The sequence below is a fragment of the Mixophyes fleayi genome, chromosome 4 (genome assembly GCF_038048845.1).
Source record: "Mixophyes fleayi isolate aMixFle1 chromosome 4, aMixFle1.hap1, whole genome shotgun sequence".
Classification (NCBI taxonomy): Eukaryota; Metazoa; Chordata; class Amphibia; order Anura; family Limnodynastidae; genus Mixophyes; species Mixophyes fleayi.
In genome coordinates, this window is record NC_134405.1 from 136,110,055 (window position 1) to 136,127,907 (window position 17,853).

At 40.9% G+C, this 17,853-nt stretch overlaps 1 protein-coding gene across 2 annotated transcripts in view; it reads left to right on the forward strand.

Moving 5' to 3' along the window:
- LOC142152112 (mucosa-associated lymphoid tissue lymphoma translocation protein 1-like) overlaps window positions 1-17,853 on the forward strand; it is a 49,597-nt gene that overhangs the window by 13,771 nt on the left and 17,973 nt on the right. The window contains exons 2-10 of one of the 2 annotated variants that reach the window (XM_075208408.1): window positions 517-713; window positions 7,514-7,608; window positions 8,219-8,337; window positions 11,976-12,129; window positions 12,918-13,096; window positions 16,367-16,463; window positions 16,563-16,610; window positions 17,061-17,087; window positions 17,404-17,607. In XM_075208408.1, the coding sequence (XP_075064509.1) occupies window positions 7,599-7,608; window positions 8,219-8,337; window positions 11,976-12,129; window positions 12,918-13,096; window positions 16,367-16,463; window positions 16,563-16,610; window positions 17,061-17,087; window positions 17,404-17,607 (838 nt within the window). In that variant the 5' untranslated portion in view covers window positions 517-713; window positions 7,514-7,598. The remainder of the gene's footprint in view (window positions 1-516; window positions 714-7,513; window positions 7,609-8,218; window positions 8,338-11,975; window positions 12,130-12,917; window positions 13,097-16,366; window positions 16,464-16,562; window positions 16,611-17,060; window positions 17,088-17,403; window positions 17,608-17,853) is intronic. The other variant, XM_075208407.1, reaches the window with a different exon arrangement.

The following is a 17,853-nucleotide window of genomic DNA, read 5'->3' on the forward strand; positions in this document are numbered from 1 at the left end:
TAAAGATCATGAAGTTACACAACACATCCAGCCTGTAGAATATCTGTCTAATTTCCTGTACTATGACTATATGTGTGATAATGCTAAGTAGGGCATATAGCCAGGTATGCAGCAAATAAAATACATTTTCTACAGGTGAAATGTTACATTATGATCATTCTGCTCAATATTATATTATTCATAAACACATTACCATAAGCTAATACATTTGAGTCAAACTGTTGTATTTTAAATTCCCACATCTTGCTAACATTTTGTTTTTATTACATAAGAATATGTCATTTGAAGTCTCAGCATGTATAGAAGTTAGATTTTTACAGCAGTGCAATGAATTGGTCTGCCCATTGCATTTCAAAGTGTCTCCTCTTCACTCCTTATAAAGTGGTAATGTGTGAGCTGCAAAGGACAGAGTTGCACATTATATATTTTCTGTAGCACACATCTTTTAAACTATATGTGCATAAAAAAAACCCTGAAATATGGACTGATCTGGATAATCGTTTTAATGTCTTGCAGCCAATAAAATAATGTCTAGACCTTCTTGTCCTCGGCATAGTGATGATGTGCTGTTGCATATTCACATTACAGTGTATTAAAGAGATAGAAGAACTACATGGAAACTTAGGTGAACAACCCACCTACTCTGATACCATGAGGGCTGGAGCAGGGAAATAAGTGTGGGGTAGAGTCTGTAACGCTGGATTGTCAGATAGGTAAGTGGACTTTTTTTTAAGTTTTGCAATGCTAACGATTTAAGTACTATCAGCTGGAGGTTTCAGTACTCAATCAGCCTATAAGAAGTGGCAAGATAGTGCTGCTGACAGTCGGTACAAGTATGTCTGGTGCCCCCCTGCAAAAAAAATTACGTCCCCCCCTCTTTTATAAATTATTTGTTCATTCAATATTGCTTTTCTTATTTTAATGCAAATCATATAATAAGATTTATTAAAGATAGTAATACAAGTACATTAAACAGCAAATATGTATTACTATATGAATTATATAAATGATCAATATGTATTCTTTGTAATAAAATGTTATATCTTTTGTAAAGTAGTTTGGTGAGAAGTATAGAAGTGAAAAAAATGCCCCCCATTTCCTCACACTGTGCCCCCTTCATCATCATACAGTGCCCCTTCATCATCATCACATTGTTCATCCCCCCTCATCACACTGTGCCCCCTTCATCATCATACCGTGCCCCTTCATCATCATCACACTGTTCCCCTTAATCATCACACTTTTGCTCCTCCATCATACTGCTTCCCCTTTATGCCACCTTTATCAACCTGCCCCCTCCATCACCCTGTGCCCCTGTCATCCCTCTGCGCCCCCTCCGTTCTTTACATATCTATCTATGACTTTCTTTTCTTCTGTCTTCTCTTCCTCTTCTGCTTTCCTCTCTTCTGTCTTATAGCTCCTCTCTGCGCTGTTCCTCACTGATTGTGTCAAAACGTGATGACGTCACGCTCGACAGTCAGTGAGAAGGGAGCAGGGTGGAGAGCACCGCCAGTGGTGAATGTAGCCGCCAATATTTTTTTTTTACTGAGTACGTGGATTGGACAAGTGCCTCTCTGTTAGGAACTCCTTCAGTCAGCACGACAAAACCCGGAGTCTACTCCGAAGTCTGGTGTTCGCTGGAGCCCCTAGTGGTGGGGACAGACTTGGCTGCAGACAACGGAGGGTCGTGTAGTGTGCGCTGACTGGGGAGAACCCTGAGGTAGCGAAGTAGACACAGCAATGAGAGATCCAGGCAAAAGGTCAAGGGCCGGCAGCAAGCAGTGATACCAGATAACGAGCCGAGGTCAGGGGTCACAGGCAATACAATGAGGTCCAGAAACAAGCCAGGGGTCATACACGGGAAATCCAAACTAGAATACAGAACAGAAGCAGGGAAACAGGAACAGGAGCCTAGCTACACAGGAAGCTATAACTGGCAATGAGGCTAAGTCCTCATTGCCTTAAATAGCAAGGAGAGCCAATAGGAGTCATAGTAATAAAACCCCTCCCACTGCATAATCACTGCCCCGAGGAAAATACTGGCAATCACAAGACAGCACCAATAAATAAAAATCAGAAAGACTCTCACCAGAGTCTACACCATAAGCATAAATAGCCCTACCTTTCCCTGCTGGTATGTGCCCGGGTGTCAGCCCGCTGGCCGAGGGCTGCGGCCTCCGGATTACAGCGTCCCGGTTACCTAGGCAACCGGGACGTCAGAGGCGGAAGTGACACCCCGGTCGTCATGGAGACGGCCGGGGCGTCTGGGAGCCCGTTGGGGAGCCGCGGCTCGTAACAGAACCCGCCCCTTGAGGAGGGGTCAATGCACCCCGACTTCCAGGTTTCCCAGGATACTTTTTAAAAAAGTTCTTAATGAGTTGGTTAGCATGTAGATGCTTCTGCGGCACCCAAGACCGTTCCTCCGGGCCGTAGCCCTTCCAGTGGACCAAAAAGTGGATTTGACTTTGCACCTTTTTGGAGTCTAGGATTTTTTCAACAATAAACTCTTGGTGTTCTCTGACTGAGACAGGACGAGGTCTGTGCAATTGACGTGGTCTGAATTTATGAGACCATGTGACTGCTTTCAACAAGGAACAATGGAATGTGTTAGGAATCTTGAGTGAAGGAGGAAGTTTCAACTTGAAAGCCACAGGATTAATCTGTTTAATAATGGAGAAGGGTCCAATAAACCTAGGACCTAACTTCCTACAAGGTTGCTTAAGTTTAATGTTGCGGGTAGACAGCCACACCTTGTCCCCGACCTTGAAAGGACATGGTCCACGATGCTGATCAGCATAATGCTTAGACTTAAACGAAGCTTGTTTGAGGGCAAGGTGAACCTTTCTCCATATCCGGCACAGATAAGAAATCGAAGAACTAGATTTAGCTTGATTCGAGACTTCCAGCGAGTTGGACCGAGGATGGAATCCGAGGTTACAGAAGAATGGCGATACCAGAGTAGACGAATGGCACGAGTTGTTGTAGGCGAACTCTGCCCATGGAAGCAGAGCAGCCCAATCACTATGGCATTTAGTTACATATAAACAGAGAAATTGCTCAAGGGATTGATTAACCCTCTCCGTTTGTCCGTTGGACTGTGGGTGATACCCTGAAGATAGACAGACAGAGTTTGAATCCTAATTGGGCACAGAATGCTCTCCAGAATGTGGCTACAAATTGGGAGCCGCAGTCAGAGACAATATTAACAGGAAGTCCATGGAGCTTGAAAACGTGCTGAATGAATAGAGATGCCAAGGTTTTAGCATATGGCAATCCTACAAGAGGGATGAAATGTGCCATCTTACTAAATCGGTCTACTATCACCCAGATGGTGTTAAAGCTGGATGAGCGTGGTAATTCCACGATGAAGTCCATCGATATGTGGGTCCAGGGTCTCGCTGAAACAAATAGTGGCATAAGAGGCCCTGCAGGAAGTTTGCGAGAAGACTTATTCCTGGCACAGGTTTCACAAGATAACACAAACTCTTTGGTTTTCGCTGACAAGGAAGGCCACCAGACGGAACGAGACAGAAGTTCCAATGTCTTGGATACTCCAGGGTGACCTGAAGTTTTATTATCATGACATTCGGTGAGGACCGTCCTCCTCAGATAATCTGGTACGAATAATTTACCCCTGGGAGTAGCTGATGGTGCCAACTGTTGGAGACCACGGAGGGTTGTGCCAAGATCCTGAGTTAGGCCAAGGACTACTTTGGATGCCGGAATAATGAAAGTGGTTTCTGCGAGGGAAGGATGAGAGGCGATAAAACTGCGAGACAAGGCGTCCGCCTTAATGTTCTTGGATCCGGGCCGGAAGGTAATGGTAAAGTTGAAACGGGAGAAGAAGAGGACCCACCGGGCTTGTCTGGAGTTCACAATCTTGCCAGATTGAATATACTGTAGATTTTTGTGGTCGGTATATACTGTAACAACATGATTAGCTCCCTCTAGCCAGTGGCGCCACTCTTCAAATGCCCACTTGATTGCCAGCAACTCCCTATTTCCAACGTCGTAGTGGGTCTCAGCGGAGGAAAATTTCCTGGAGAAAAATGCACAGGGGTGTAGGCAGTGATCATTGAGATCTTTCTGAGAAAGGATAGCACCGGTCCCGACATCAGAGGCGTCCACTTCGATAATAAAGGGTAACTCGATTGGGGTGTCGGAGGACAGGTGCAGAGATGAAAGCCTCTTTTAACTCCTGAAAAGACGTTAAAGCAGTAGAGGACCAATTAACGGTATCGACCCCTTTTCGGGTAAGGGCTGTAATTGGAGCCACTAATACAGAGAATGACCGGATGAATCGCCTATAGTAATTAGCGAATCCTAAAAACCTCTGAATGGCTTTAAGATTGCTTGGCCGGATCCAATCGAGAACTGCCTGTACTTTACTGGGATCCATGGAGAAGCCACGAGGAGAGATGACATATCCGAGGAACGTGACCTGAGTGACTTCAAACTCGCATTTCTCGAGTTTAGCGAAGAGGCTGTGCTGGCGGAGTTTCAGAAGTACCTGTCTGACATGAGTACGGTGTTGCTCCAGTGACTGGGAATAAATCAAGATGTCGTCAAGATACACTACAACGAATCTCCCCAGGAATTCTCGCAGGACATCGTTAATAAAATCTTGAAACACTGCGGGGGCGTTACATAGGCCGAAGGGCATGACCCGATATTCATAATGGCCTGAGTGAGTGTTGAAGGCTGTCTTCCACTCATCGCCCTTTTTGATTCGAACCAGATTATATGCCCCCCGCAGATCGATCTTGGAGAATATCGTGGCTAATTTGAGCTGATCAAAAAGCACGGAGATGAGTGGCAACGGATAGGTATTTTTCACGGTAATCCCATTTAGACCCCTATAGTCTATGCACGGCCGGAGGCTCCCATCTTTTTTTGCCACAAAAAAGAAACCCGCTCCTACGGGTGATTTGGATGGTTGAATGAATCCCTTACGTAGGTTTTCCTCCACATAGTCATCCATAGACTTAGTCTCAGGAATGGACAAGGCATATAATCTTCCCTTAGGAAGCTTGGCATCCGGAACCAAATCAATGAAGCAATCGTAGCTACAGTGTGGGGGTAGAGAGTCTGCTTATTTTTTCGAGAACACGTCGTGGAATTCACGATAAGGCAATGGAAGAGATTCAGGACAAGGCTGAACAATCCGGAGAGGAAGAGCAAGACAAGTTGAGGAACAAGCCTTACTCCATCGTATGATCTCCCCCGTGCTCCAATCTATGTGAGGGTTGTGAAGTTGAAGCCAGGGATGCCCGAGGATCAATGGTACGGAGGAACAGGGAATCAGAAAGAACGAGAGGACTTCAGAATGGAGAGCACCCACCGTAAATTGCAGAGGAGACATTTGATTTGAGACCCTTCCGTCAGTTAACGGTCTACCGTCCAGTCCGCAGACCGTGATTTTCGAGTCCAAGTTTACGGACGGAATACCAAGAGTCTTGGCAAAGTTTATATCCCAAAAATTTCCGGCTGCCCCACTGTCAAGAAAGGCAGGGATAGAAAGGGATTGATTACCATACATGATCCGAGCAGGGATTAAGACAGAATTCTTGGAAGAGACCATCTGGAGACCTAGGCATACCTCCTCCTTCACTCCTAGGCCTGGTCTTTTCCCGCCTTGTTAGGGCAGCTACGCAGGAGATGGCCTTTATTGCCACAATAGAGACATAGCCCCAGTGACCGCCGCCTGGATTTTTCCTCAGGGGACAGGCGATAAGCCCCTAACTGCATGGGCTCTGGTAAATCCTGAGGAACTGGGTAGACGGCTGGAGAGGACCAGGATGGTGAGGCGGCCTCCTTCTCGGACCTTCTTTCCTTGATCCTGCGGTCAATTTTAATAACTAATTGCATTAAGGCCTCCAAGGAAGATGATGAAGGATACTGGACTAAGGAGTCCTTTATCTGCTCCAAGAGCCCAAGCCGGAACTGACTCCGTAGTGCGGGGTCATTCCACTGACTGTCGACCGACCAACATCGGAACTCTGCACAATATTCTTCCGCTGTCCGACGTCCCTGTTTCAGCGCTCTTAGGTGGGACTCGGCCGAGGCCACCCTATCTGGGTCATCATATAAGAGACCAAGTGCGTTGAAGAAGGCGTCTACGGACTGCAGAGCTGGATTAACAGGAGTCAGACTGAACGCCCAGGATTGGGGATCGCCTTGGAGTAAGGAGATGATAATGCCGACCCTCTGTTGCTCCGAGCCCGAGGAGCTGGGCCTGAGACGGAAATACAGGTTGCAGCCCTCCTTGAAATTTCGGAATAAGGCTCTATCTCCAGAGAACCGGTCCGGAAGATTTAACTTTGGCTCAGGTGCCGGAGTTGCTTGTGAGGCCTTGGCGGCTTCTTCCTGAGCAGAAAGCCTGTGTGAAAGATCCTGAACCATCTGCGACACAACTTGGATCTGCCCTGCTAGGACTTGAGCCGGACTGGGTTCCATCGGTGGAAAATAGGATCGTCTTTATTTTGGGCCAGTTATAATGTTAGGAACTCCTTCAGTCAGCACGACAAAACCCGGAGTCTACTCCGAAGTCTGGTGTTCGCTGGAGCCCCTAGTGGTGGGGACAGACTTGGCTGCAGACAACGGAGGGTCGTGTAGTGTGCGCTGACTGAGGAGAACCCTGAGGTAACGAAGTAGACACAGCAATGAGAGATCCAGGCAAAAGGTCAAGGGCCGGCAGCAAGCAGCGATACCAGATAACGAGCCGAGGCCAGGGGTCACAGGCAATACAACGAGGTCCAGAAACAAGCCAGGGGTCATACACGGGAAATCCAAACTAGAATACAGAACAGGAGCAGGGAAACAGGAACAGGAGCCTAGCTACCCAGGAAGCTATAACTGGCAATGAGGCTAAGTCCTCATTGCCTTAAATAGCAAGGAGAGCCAATAGGAGTCATAGTAATAAAACCCCTCCCACTGCATAATCACTGCCCCGAGGAAAATACTGGCAATCACAAGACAGCACCAATAAATAAAAATCAGAAAGACTCTCACCAGAGTCTACACCATAAGCATAAATAGCCCTACCTTTCCCTGCTGGTATGTCCCTGGGTGTCAGCCCGCTGGCCGGGCGCTGCGGCCTCCGGATTACAGTGTCCCGGTTGTTGTCTAGGCAACCGGGACGTCCGAGGCGGAAGTGACACCCCGGTCGTCATGGGGACGGCCGGGGCTTCTGGGAGAGCCGGAAGCGAGTCGCGGCGGCCCGTCGGGGAGCCGCGGCTCGTAACACTCTCAAGCACCCCCCCCCCCCCCCCCCCATCGCTTACCCCACTTACTGCATTCCGCCGTCTGACAGTCATCATTGCACCAGCCCTTCAACACCAGCAACTGAGGCGTTTTTGGTGCACATGAACAGTACAGAAATGAGTATCTTACTAAAATAAAATGATGTACTGTATGTCTAGTTTTAAATGATCCCCTTTTTGTCATTTATTGTTATTATTATATCCTAGTTTATTTATGAACCTTGATCTACCTGTGTGCTTTGTCTCACCAGCTGACTATTAATGATGGATGAAGGTTGCACAATGTCCCTTCTATGATGTCTCCCATATGCCCACAGGCCCAGCGGATGTGTAGCCATGCTGAAAGGTGGGACTTATAATTGTCTACGGCTATCGTAAAAAATATGTTTAATTGCAAACAAATGGGTGATAGTGTCTTTGGAAATATGGTTTTATTGTGTGCTACAACGTAAGAGAGATGGTAAAAAAGAGAGTAAAAGAGGGAAGGCTATTAGCAGCCTCTTTATTAACTTTGAACATTGACTGGTACAATTAAGATTTAATTTGTCAATTGCTCAGGAAATTATTTAGCTATTGATTCCTATTTTTAAAAGAGAGGAAGGACTTCCAGTGTGCACATTATTCCCACATTGATGTCAATGCTCCATTGAAAATGAGTGTTTTGAAACTAATGGCTTCATACTAGCTCCATTGAAAGTAATGTGTTTTTCCCATGGAAGAGGTTATCAGAAATTTGTCATCAAGTGAACTCAGCTGAATCTGTTAGATGGGCATTGACACTATATTTTTTAAAATAAGTCCTAGATGAGTGGAAATACAATTGTATATCTTATAAATAGACAATATGTTTGCTCTAGAAGAGATAAAACACTGGAACATTTGAATGCATTGTCAGATACCAGGACTATTGTTTAGCTGTGTCAGTGGAAATAACAGGCCTGTTTCTTTATTTGTAGAATTCCTAATCACAGAGCAGCCAGTGTCTGCCTGTGTCCCCCCAGACTTTCCACTCACATTGCGCTGTCGAGCCCAAGGACCCATGACGTTGCACTATCAGTGGTTCATGCAGGGGCAGGTAACTTCAACACTTACATTTACTTGTATAAGTGGTACAGTGTATATTTATAGAAAGTTTACCTCACGGAATAAGTGTGTGCAAAAGACACTTCCTTTTTCAATGTGCTTATCTAAAACAAAATATTTTTTTACCACATATACCACAGTCTATTTGCTTAGGCTAGCTACTGAGAATTTCTTACAAATTCTGGTTTATATTCAGATCTGAGAGTTACACTGTTTATATGTGCAATGACAAAATATGCCATTGCACATATAACTGATTTAATTCATATGTACGCATATCTCTATACCCATAGGTGTAATCCTTAAAAAAAAAAAAAGACAGGGATATATAACAAAGATGGCTATATTGCAACACACACAGCATGTTGTGAAAAAGTAGTAGTTGAGGGTGATTTCCCATTGTAATCAATCTAACTGTCCTTCTTCCAACATGTGACAAAGTAGAACAATGTCTTTCTTAATATGAGCAACCACGTGTCTAGAAAATCAAGCGAGGGCAGCCGATCCATTTCAGATATTTACAAGCATCCCCTACTAATGTGACTTAGGCTGGGTACACTCTACAGAAATTATCTACCGATATGTTATCTACAACGATTTTACCAATGACTGGTAAAAAGAAAAAAGTCCCGATCAGCATGCTGATTCATGTGTACACGCTATACACGTTTTACAAGATTTAACTTCAGATCTGTGCTCTTCATCAGTCTTATCCATCTGCTGAAAAGATTGTGACTCTGTAAACTCTATGGAGATCCTGATCGAGAGTGCATGCATACACTGCAGGATTGGAACAACATCGTTCCATCATTGAACGAGATTTTTAGTTCAGTTTAAATATCAAATGAAACGATGCGATGGGCTTTGGAATGATAATTGCTCATTGTTGCAGTGTACACACTAATGTATATTGAGCCGAACAGTCGGTTATCGGGTGATTGGCCCGGTAGTTGGCTGAAACAACTGTAGTGTGTACCCAGCTTTAATCTGGAATAAAGGAGGGATGCATTTACTTGAGTGATTTGCCTTAGCAGTCACACAAGTACCAGTGGGTCACACTGGCAGATACCATCACTGTCTATATCTGCCTACTATAGTATGTTCAGAAATAACCGCATGAAGCTGCTGGACCAATTCTAAAAACTCTAAAACTTATACTTGCTTCATTCAAGTGTTGTGTATATTAAACTAGTAGGAGAATTGGCCAGCCAACGGACCATTTGGAAAAAGTTACTGCATTTTCCCTAGGTGCCAGCGCTGCAAATGTTCCCAATTCAAAGGAGAGCCTTATATATAATATAGAGAGAAAGAGAGAGCCAGCTATGACAATTTCCCTCCCTGAAACACACACTATAAGCTCTATTTTTTGTGTACATTTGCCAAGAAACCAACAAAGGCATCTCTGTTAAGAATTGCTGTCATCTTGTCTGCTTTTGGGTCAGAAGTAACACTGGTGCTGCATAACAGAGAGCTAGACATGGAAGAGACTGTCTGTCTATGCTAGGAGACAAGAGAACTGCTGAGTAAATTTAGCCACAGTTGGGTCAATCCTGTTCATCTTGAAAAACATACATGTTGGTGGCCACATTGGGTAAGATCAGATGGAGCAGACAGATCACTTCTAGCTTGTGATGGGGAATGTTAGATGATTACATATACAGGGCGATACCAAAAGGCATTTACCAGCAAGATGGGTAACCACTGTGATTAGAAGACACTGTGTTGGGTGTCAGGAAATTATTATGTGTTACAACTTATCACTTATAATGTGATGACTAAATAACATAGTGTACGTGCCTATAACTGGCAGATATGTGTACATTTAACTGAAAGCTTAGCACTTGTTTTATGTGCAGGGAATGTGACTTGTTCCCTTTGAATAACTGGTTTATTGGCACCTTTTGTACCAGTATGGAAAAAATTAGCACATTTACTTTTTTGAACAGCTTGTCAACCCTCACACAGGGTATCTCCTAATATGATCAATCAGCTCCTATTTTACTCAATTTAAATACAATACTTGCACATATTGGATTTGTAAGTTTATGTTTGCACAACACTTGAATTCCTCAAAGCACACCCTGTACAGTCTATACATAGACTGTCTGTTTCTGTGGGCAAACATGCACAATAACAGTCACATTAATATAAAATGTGCAGCTTTTCCATTTGCTCTGCATAGTTTTGCTGATCTTTAAATAGTGACTGAACATTCTTGGGCATTATAGTCATTATATACAGTCATAGCCAAAAGTTTTGAGAATGACAAGTATTGGTTTTCACAAAGTTTGCTGCTTTAGTGTTTTTAGACCTTTTTGTCAGATGTTGCTATGGTATACTGAAGTAAAATTACAAGCATTTCATAAGTGTCAAAGGCTTTTATTGACAATTACATTAAGTTTTTGCAGAGTCAATATTTGCAGTGGTTTTTTTTGAAGAGCTCTGCAATTCGCCCTGACATGCTGTCAATCAACTTCTGGCCCACATACTGACTGATGGCCGCACATTCTTCGCTAATCAATGCTTGGAGTTTGTCAGAATTTGTGGGTTTTTGTTTGTCTACCCGCCTCTTGAGGATTGACCACAAGTTCTCAATGGGATTAAGGTCAGGGGAGTTTCCTGGCCATGAACCCAAAATTTCGATTTTTATTTTTTATTTTTTTTTGATCCACTTTTTAACCGCCGGAAACATAGCCAAAAAACGTCAGTTTCACCAAACTGCCCTTTAGTAAATCTAGCCTTAGATCTTATATGGCAACTGGTTCCCCTTGTAGCTGGAAGTACTGGTGACTTTATGTACAGTTATTTATTTATTCTGCATTTGTTTTCTATTTTCACATACACATACTTTTCAGTACTTTATTTTTGGATACTTTATATTACTTAACACTCTCACTCTATTGATGATTTATTAATTATACAATTGCAAGCATTGGTATGTAATCAAGCATGTGGTTAACTTTTTGCCATTGCATTGTTTGATTTCTAAATAGTTGCACAGTCCTGAACCTCCAGTTGGAGTGTATTTGGCTTTTTAGTGTGTTTTGTTTTATTGTTTTGTTTTTGTTTGTTTGTTTTTACATTTTTGTTGTATTGTATACCATGGTTTAAGTATTTAACTGTATATTGCAATAGTAGTTTTTCTAATGTATAATGTTTCATTTGTGACAACTAAGGACTTTCTAAATTATTTTACTGGTGTGCATTCATCAACAACATTTATTTATATAGCGCCAGCAATTTCCGTAGCGCTTTAGACTATAGGGTCTACTTATTTACTTTATTTATTATGCAAATTTTGATTTTGAAACAGCTGGTGACCAAAGCGTTTCTTATATGATCATTTCTGAAGGGAATATTATTCAGAAACTTTTGTTATTCTAAAAACAGTATGTTCGATTGAGCCGTTTTTGTCAGTTAAACTAGAGGAATCCAATATGTGAGAGGTGACTTGCTTAAAAGTTATTTTAATATATTTCATGATGTTTTAGCCAAAAGCAGTGGAAATCCTAATTGGGTCCAACAACAGTAGTATATTACATAATAAAATTATATGATAGAATATGCATTATTCACCTTTAACCTAAGGGTGTTATTATCCCCAATAACTGGGTTTCTTCTTTTTACCAGTCCACCTGTACAGAAATTCCAGGGGCCACACGGCCAGAACTGCACATTGAGGCCAGGCAAACCCAGTTGTACATTTGTCGAGTAAATGACCAAAATCACCACATCTTGTTCAGCCACTGGGTGAAGGTGAAAGTACTGAAGAACATTCCCGATGGTAAGATTTCCAATTAGGATGTACTGTTTTTTAAGGCATATACAGAGAATGGATGCTGAAATGAGTAGCAAGGGCGGCTAGTCTAGCACAGGAGTTTCTATGGGATACTCTGCCATCCAAAGGGTCAGAGTAGTACAATATATTCATAGAGATAAGATCATAAATGCCATTATTGCTAACATCATATTTCAGGTACATAGATCAGTGGTCATTGCTACAATGTTGAATTTAGGACAAGAACTTGTGAATTGTGGACAGACATGGACAATGATAATTGCATTTTAACAAATGGAATGTTGAATTTAGAATGGTGAGGCGAAATAAACAATGTTTGACATGCTAAGGTAATGTTGACTCTGGACAAAGACTGAGAAAATGAATATTGCTACAGCTTAAGTATACCTAATGTCTAAAGTTAGTATTACATTGGTATTGATTGTTATTGACCCCTTCAATAGGAGATCAACTCTCATTGTCCTCAGACTTCTTTGATGAATGGAAGCCCCGTCATTCGCAAAGCCTGTGCATATCCTATTTCACAATGGATCTTTATGGAAATATAATGGAACAGTGATATTAATACAACAAGTGATGCAGTTACTTCTCGCCGTTACGGAGCAATTACACGCAATCGCATTTGCGGTGACCCATAATAACTAGTCTTGTCGAATTGCAATACACACTGAAAAAAACAATTTCTAAACAATTCAGATCGATTGATTTGACCGGTATATTAATTTATCTTTAACACGTGTATCAGAAGTAATGCAACTTTTAATGTATTCCAGGATACATCCCACAGGACTGGAATGGCATGCCTATTATGGTTAACCAACCGCTCTCTAAACGTGTGAAATCCCATCATTCAGTTCGGCTCTGTTGCTATGCTCTCGGAATCCCAGCCCCTGAATACCAGTGGTACCACAATGGGTTGTGTCTGCCACAAGGAAGGGAAAAGCAGATCAAGGTAAAATAAGTCATTGCAATATAATTGTATGAAAGCATCTTTATTTACCTCAGTCACTACTCCATCTTACCACTTCAAAAATGTAATTTGCAGAAAAGTACAATTTTAAAAACAAACTAGGAAGATTATAATAAATGAGGGAAATAATATTAGCCATGTTTAATACATGTTTTATGTTCTTATTGCTTTGTGTGTGAAATAAGGTCCAGGTCACATGGTCTACTTTTACATTGGAAGGTTGAATTGATATATTTAAGGTTTTGCACCAATTAAGGTTATCATTTGGAGGGCTATGCAAATTATTTCAGTCTAAAAGGTTGTAAAATATGATCCCTAAGATTTGATGAAATATGAGATTATGCTAATGGTTTTATTAGTGGTTATTTTTTTCCACCAAGTGAACAGAAAAACAGGGAGTGTTATGGAAATGAGCATTAGAACCAGAAAACCATTGGTCAGGTTGACTATGTATTCTGAGTGCAGAAACAGCAGACAGTCTGATATCCAAAAGTAATTAAAAGAGGATGTCCACAATACAGAAGATACTACAATAAAAGTTTATTTCATTTGGCTTCATGAAAAACATGGCACAATGGAGACAGACTGCAATTCCTTATGCATTTCAAGGCCCAGGAGTCCTAATGATATGTATAAACGCATGTTCCTACTCGCAATGTATAATAAAAGGACACTTTCTTTAATTAACCCTATTATAGGTACCTCATCCCATAGGAGAATATCCTTATTGTGAAACACTCAATTAAAGTATAACTACATAAAAATACTACATCACCATAAAAAACAGATAATTGAACACATGTGAACAGTAAGATCTAATCATTCATTCAAAGTAACATCACAGCTATCATTTATACTTGCTAGTTTGTATGTACTTAACTCAATATCCCATAGACCTTTTAGACAAAATATTAAATAAATAGCTGCACCTTGGTGGGAGCATCACTGTCCCAATACAATGAAACCTACATTTGGCTTTATTGCCACCATGCAATTCAATAAATTGTTTGGGTGCCATAGAGGATTTATCAGTTTCATTATTTTCAACTTAATTTGCAATTTATATCTCCAGAATTTTGATGTCTTTTTTTAATGCATATGAAAGAGTTTGTGAGGACACCTGATGAGATATGCAACTCATTGTTCATTGCACCATTATTGAATGATCGTTTATAATTAATTCATGAAACAATTTTTAACATTATTCCTATCTACAAGATAACTTCTGACCCAATGTGGAAGTTCCCTTAGAAACAAATTTACAACAAAACATTTTCTGTAAAGTCTGCCTGCAAACCTCAATATTTATAATACCCAGGTAAATTCTTATAAAATATGAAACTTTATTTCATTTTTCACATTAATTAGTACTAAATACTATATGTGGATCCATTCAATTAGTATACCTATATATATCTCATATAGTCAGATATCTTCAGTTCACCCCCTTATACCAATAGGTAGAACTCCTGAAGGGATTCATATCTCTGAAAATGTGGAGATCCTTCCACCAACTAGTAAAAAGATTTAGATAAAAAGACACGGCACAGATTTCATCCCCATCAAAACTCTGCACCTCTGGAACTAATGACCCCCAACCACATAGATAGTGGACCTCTTCTAAAATTATCTTCTTCCGGCAATCTGAATAACCACTCTACCTATCCAAGTGATATTCCACAGCCTTAAGAGCAATCTCATGCAGAATTGATTACATCACAACCGAGCCATCTTCAATATGGATAATGGTAGACTCTCCCCAGCGGAACAGTGCAGTAAAATCTCTAAAACCCTTTATGTAATGTAGCATGAATTAAATTATTTGTGGAAGTGATTAAACATGAGTTTAAGTAGAAAAATATGTATATTCCGAACACATTTAATACATGCATATAGTACTGAATGGCAGCAATGTACTAGCTCTTAATAAATTAATTTGCAATCATATTCATTGTGTTTGTGTGAGGTATTTGTGTGGTTGCCCATATATTCATTTTATAGCAGCAACACACTAAAGATTAGTATACATTCTGTGATATCGCAATTGGCTTGATATCGCAGTGTATATGGCCTGAAAACAACTGTCATGTCCCTTAATAATTTGAATGAAATTGAGTGGATCATTATTGGACATGTGGATAAATGCAGATGAAAGATAACCACAGATCATCACTATTGGCCTATTTGTGCGTTCATATTCTGACTGCAGTAGCTGGCCCATTCACGTCAGAAGTGGACTGTCTAAGTGGATTTTGTCCGATATGACCACCCACATGTGTAATCCTGTTTTTCATCACTCGTACTGATTGGTGGGTTTGGCCTATGTGTTGTAGGTTTAAGAAGCAAAGCATTGGTAACATGAACCTGCTGATAAAAATGGAATGTCTTCAGTTATTTGTGTTATTTCACATATTTTAGAAGAGTGCGTCATGGAAAATATTAGTGCAATAGTTATTTAAAAAATAAATTACATACTGAAGTTTTAGATACAAGGAAAAGCTTTCTTTTATTCAAATTCAATTTGTCATCAGCAGCTGCAGCAGCTATTTATGTAGCGCCACTAGTTCCGTGCCACTGTGTTGCCCATATAATGAAAATTAATAAGATTATTGTGCCTGCCTTTGGGTTTGGGACAGTAGCCACAGCATTGCAAGATGTCATCTTTGTTGAATAGTCTGAGAGTTTGGTTGCACAGTGGGCAGATCAGAGAGGACTGTAGACGTAACTAGCTTGGAACATGGTGTGGATTGGACACAGGATAAACCTATATGTATGTCAGGGTGATTTTCCTGGGGGCAGGGTCATGCAGGTTACATTCAGTTACACAAGTGTTTAAAAGAGCATTCAAAGTAAGGTATTTATATATAATTATTTATGAATGTACCTGTTTCATTTTATATAAAAAAATGTATTTAAATTAAAGCAGAAGTGGAGATAACCTACCATATTTGAATGTATTTCCTTTTTGACTGCTCACAAAGGTTTTCAGGTAACCAAAGGGATATGTTTTGGGCTTGTTTTTTTTGTTTAGGTTTGTTGGTGGTGGAGGGGTAAGTGCCTGTCTTTACTTAGCCCAAATTCAAGCCACATGCAGTTAACACGCCCAATCAATGCAAGTTAATGATTAAAATTGAAATAATTGAAATATCTGAGACATAAATTAAATACATTCCTTAACTCACTTCCCTTTACCAGGTTACTTATATAAAAGTCAAATATTTACAGGGCAATAATGTGTATATCTGAATATAGATCAAGTCCATGACGCCCCCCGACTGCGGTAGTTACCTGTGTTGTGTATCTAATGCCCACGGAGAAAGGTGGAGTGAACCTGCTGAGCTCACCTTAGGTAAATAATAGTTTCCTTACATACCCATAGTTTTGTTGTTTTATAGTTGTTGTGAAAGTGCATGCAGCTTTCTTCACAATAAAATGCTATGTCTTTCAGAGGAAGACATCATTCTACAGGAATCCCCACAGCCTTCAATAAGCCCAGGTAAGCAAAGCAAAAACCACACATAGGCAGCACTACTCGGATTAAAGCTAGTTATCACACTTTACTGCTTAACACATGAGAAACAAAGTAGATGTCTCTGGAATATTTGGGCCTTAAGTTTGAGGAGATTTTCCTTTTATGATTGAACTTTCATATAAGAGGAATTTGTCTTCCTGGGTCAGGACATTTGGAGCTGTGACCTGAAATTCACAACATTACCTGCACAGTTCTAGCGTGAGCGATGCTTCTTGATTTTATTGATATCAGAACTGTTTACATGCTGGATATAAAAAATATAGATAGAAGTGATCCCAGCTTGCAGCGGGCTAGAGTACATTTACAAAGTTGTTTCATTACTGTGAGTGTTTCTGACAGGCAGTGAGGCATGGTTTGCAAATAGGGAGGTCACTCTTACTCATGTAAAATAATGTTACTGTTTTATGCTTGCAGTTCCAAGACCACCAAGCAGGTACTTTGGTGAGTATCTATCTATCTATCTATCTATCTATCTATCTATCTATCTATCTATCTATCTCAGAATGATGGAATAATCATGAGCAGGAATAGTGGATTCCTCCTAGAAGCCATGAATAAAACTGAAAATTTTCAATAAACTCATTGAAGTAGAAAGATTATCGTATGTACTGATTGGATGGTCCCGTTCAAGAGAACCAATCAGTCACATTTTGAAGTAGCAAAGAGAAATGTCAAAATCTGTGTTGTGATTCTTAGAAACCAATGACAGCAGATATTTGCTATGCATTTTTGATATGCTTTGTTTTTAACTTGACAGCGGCTGGAAAAGTGGCGTTATTGATTGGCAATAACGGTTACCTGAATCACCCCAATCTCCTGGCCCCTATGGTGGATGTGTTTGAGCTGTCTGTCCTTCTCGGGAGACTGGGTTTCTGTGTGATCTCACTTGTGGACTTGACACGTGAAGAAATGCTGACATCTGTCAATCACTTTCTGGAACTCCTGGGCAAAGGGGTTTATGGTGAGTCTGCACTGTGTCGAATTCATATTCATGACAGCACTTAAAAACCAGCTAATCCAACCAAGGTTTGTTACTGGTAAATATTAGCTTTATATTCAAAGTAAGTTGTGTAAAATATTTTTTCTTCTTGCAGGATACTTATAATCTCATGTGCTGACTTCTAATGCTTTCTGTCCTGTTGCTGATGCAGATATATATCTCCCTTCCAGGAATGTTTGCATCATTGGCTAATAATACACAGAATCA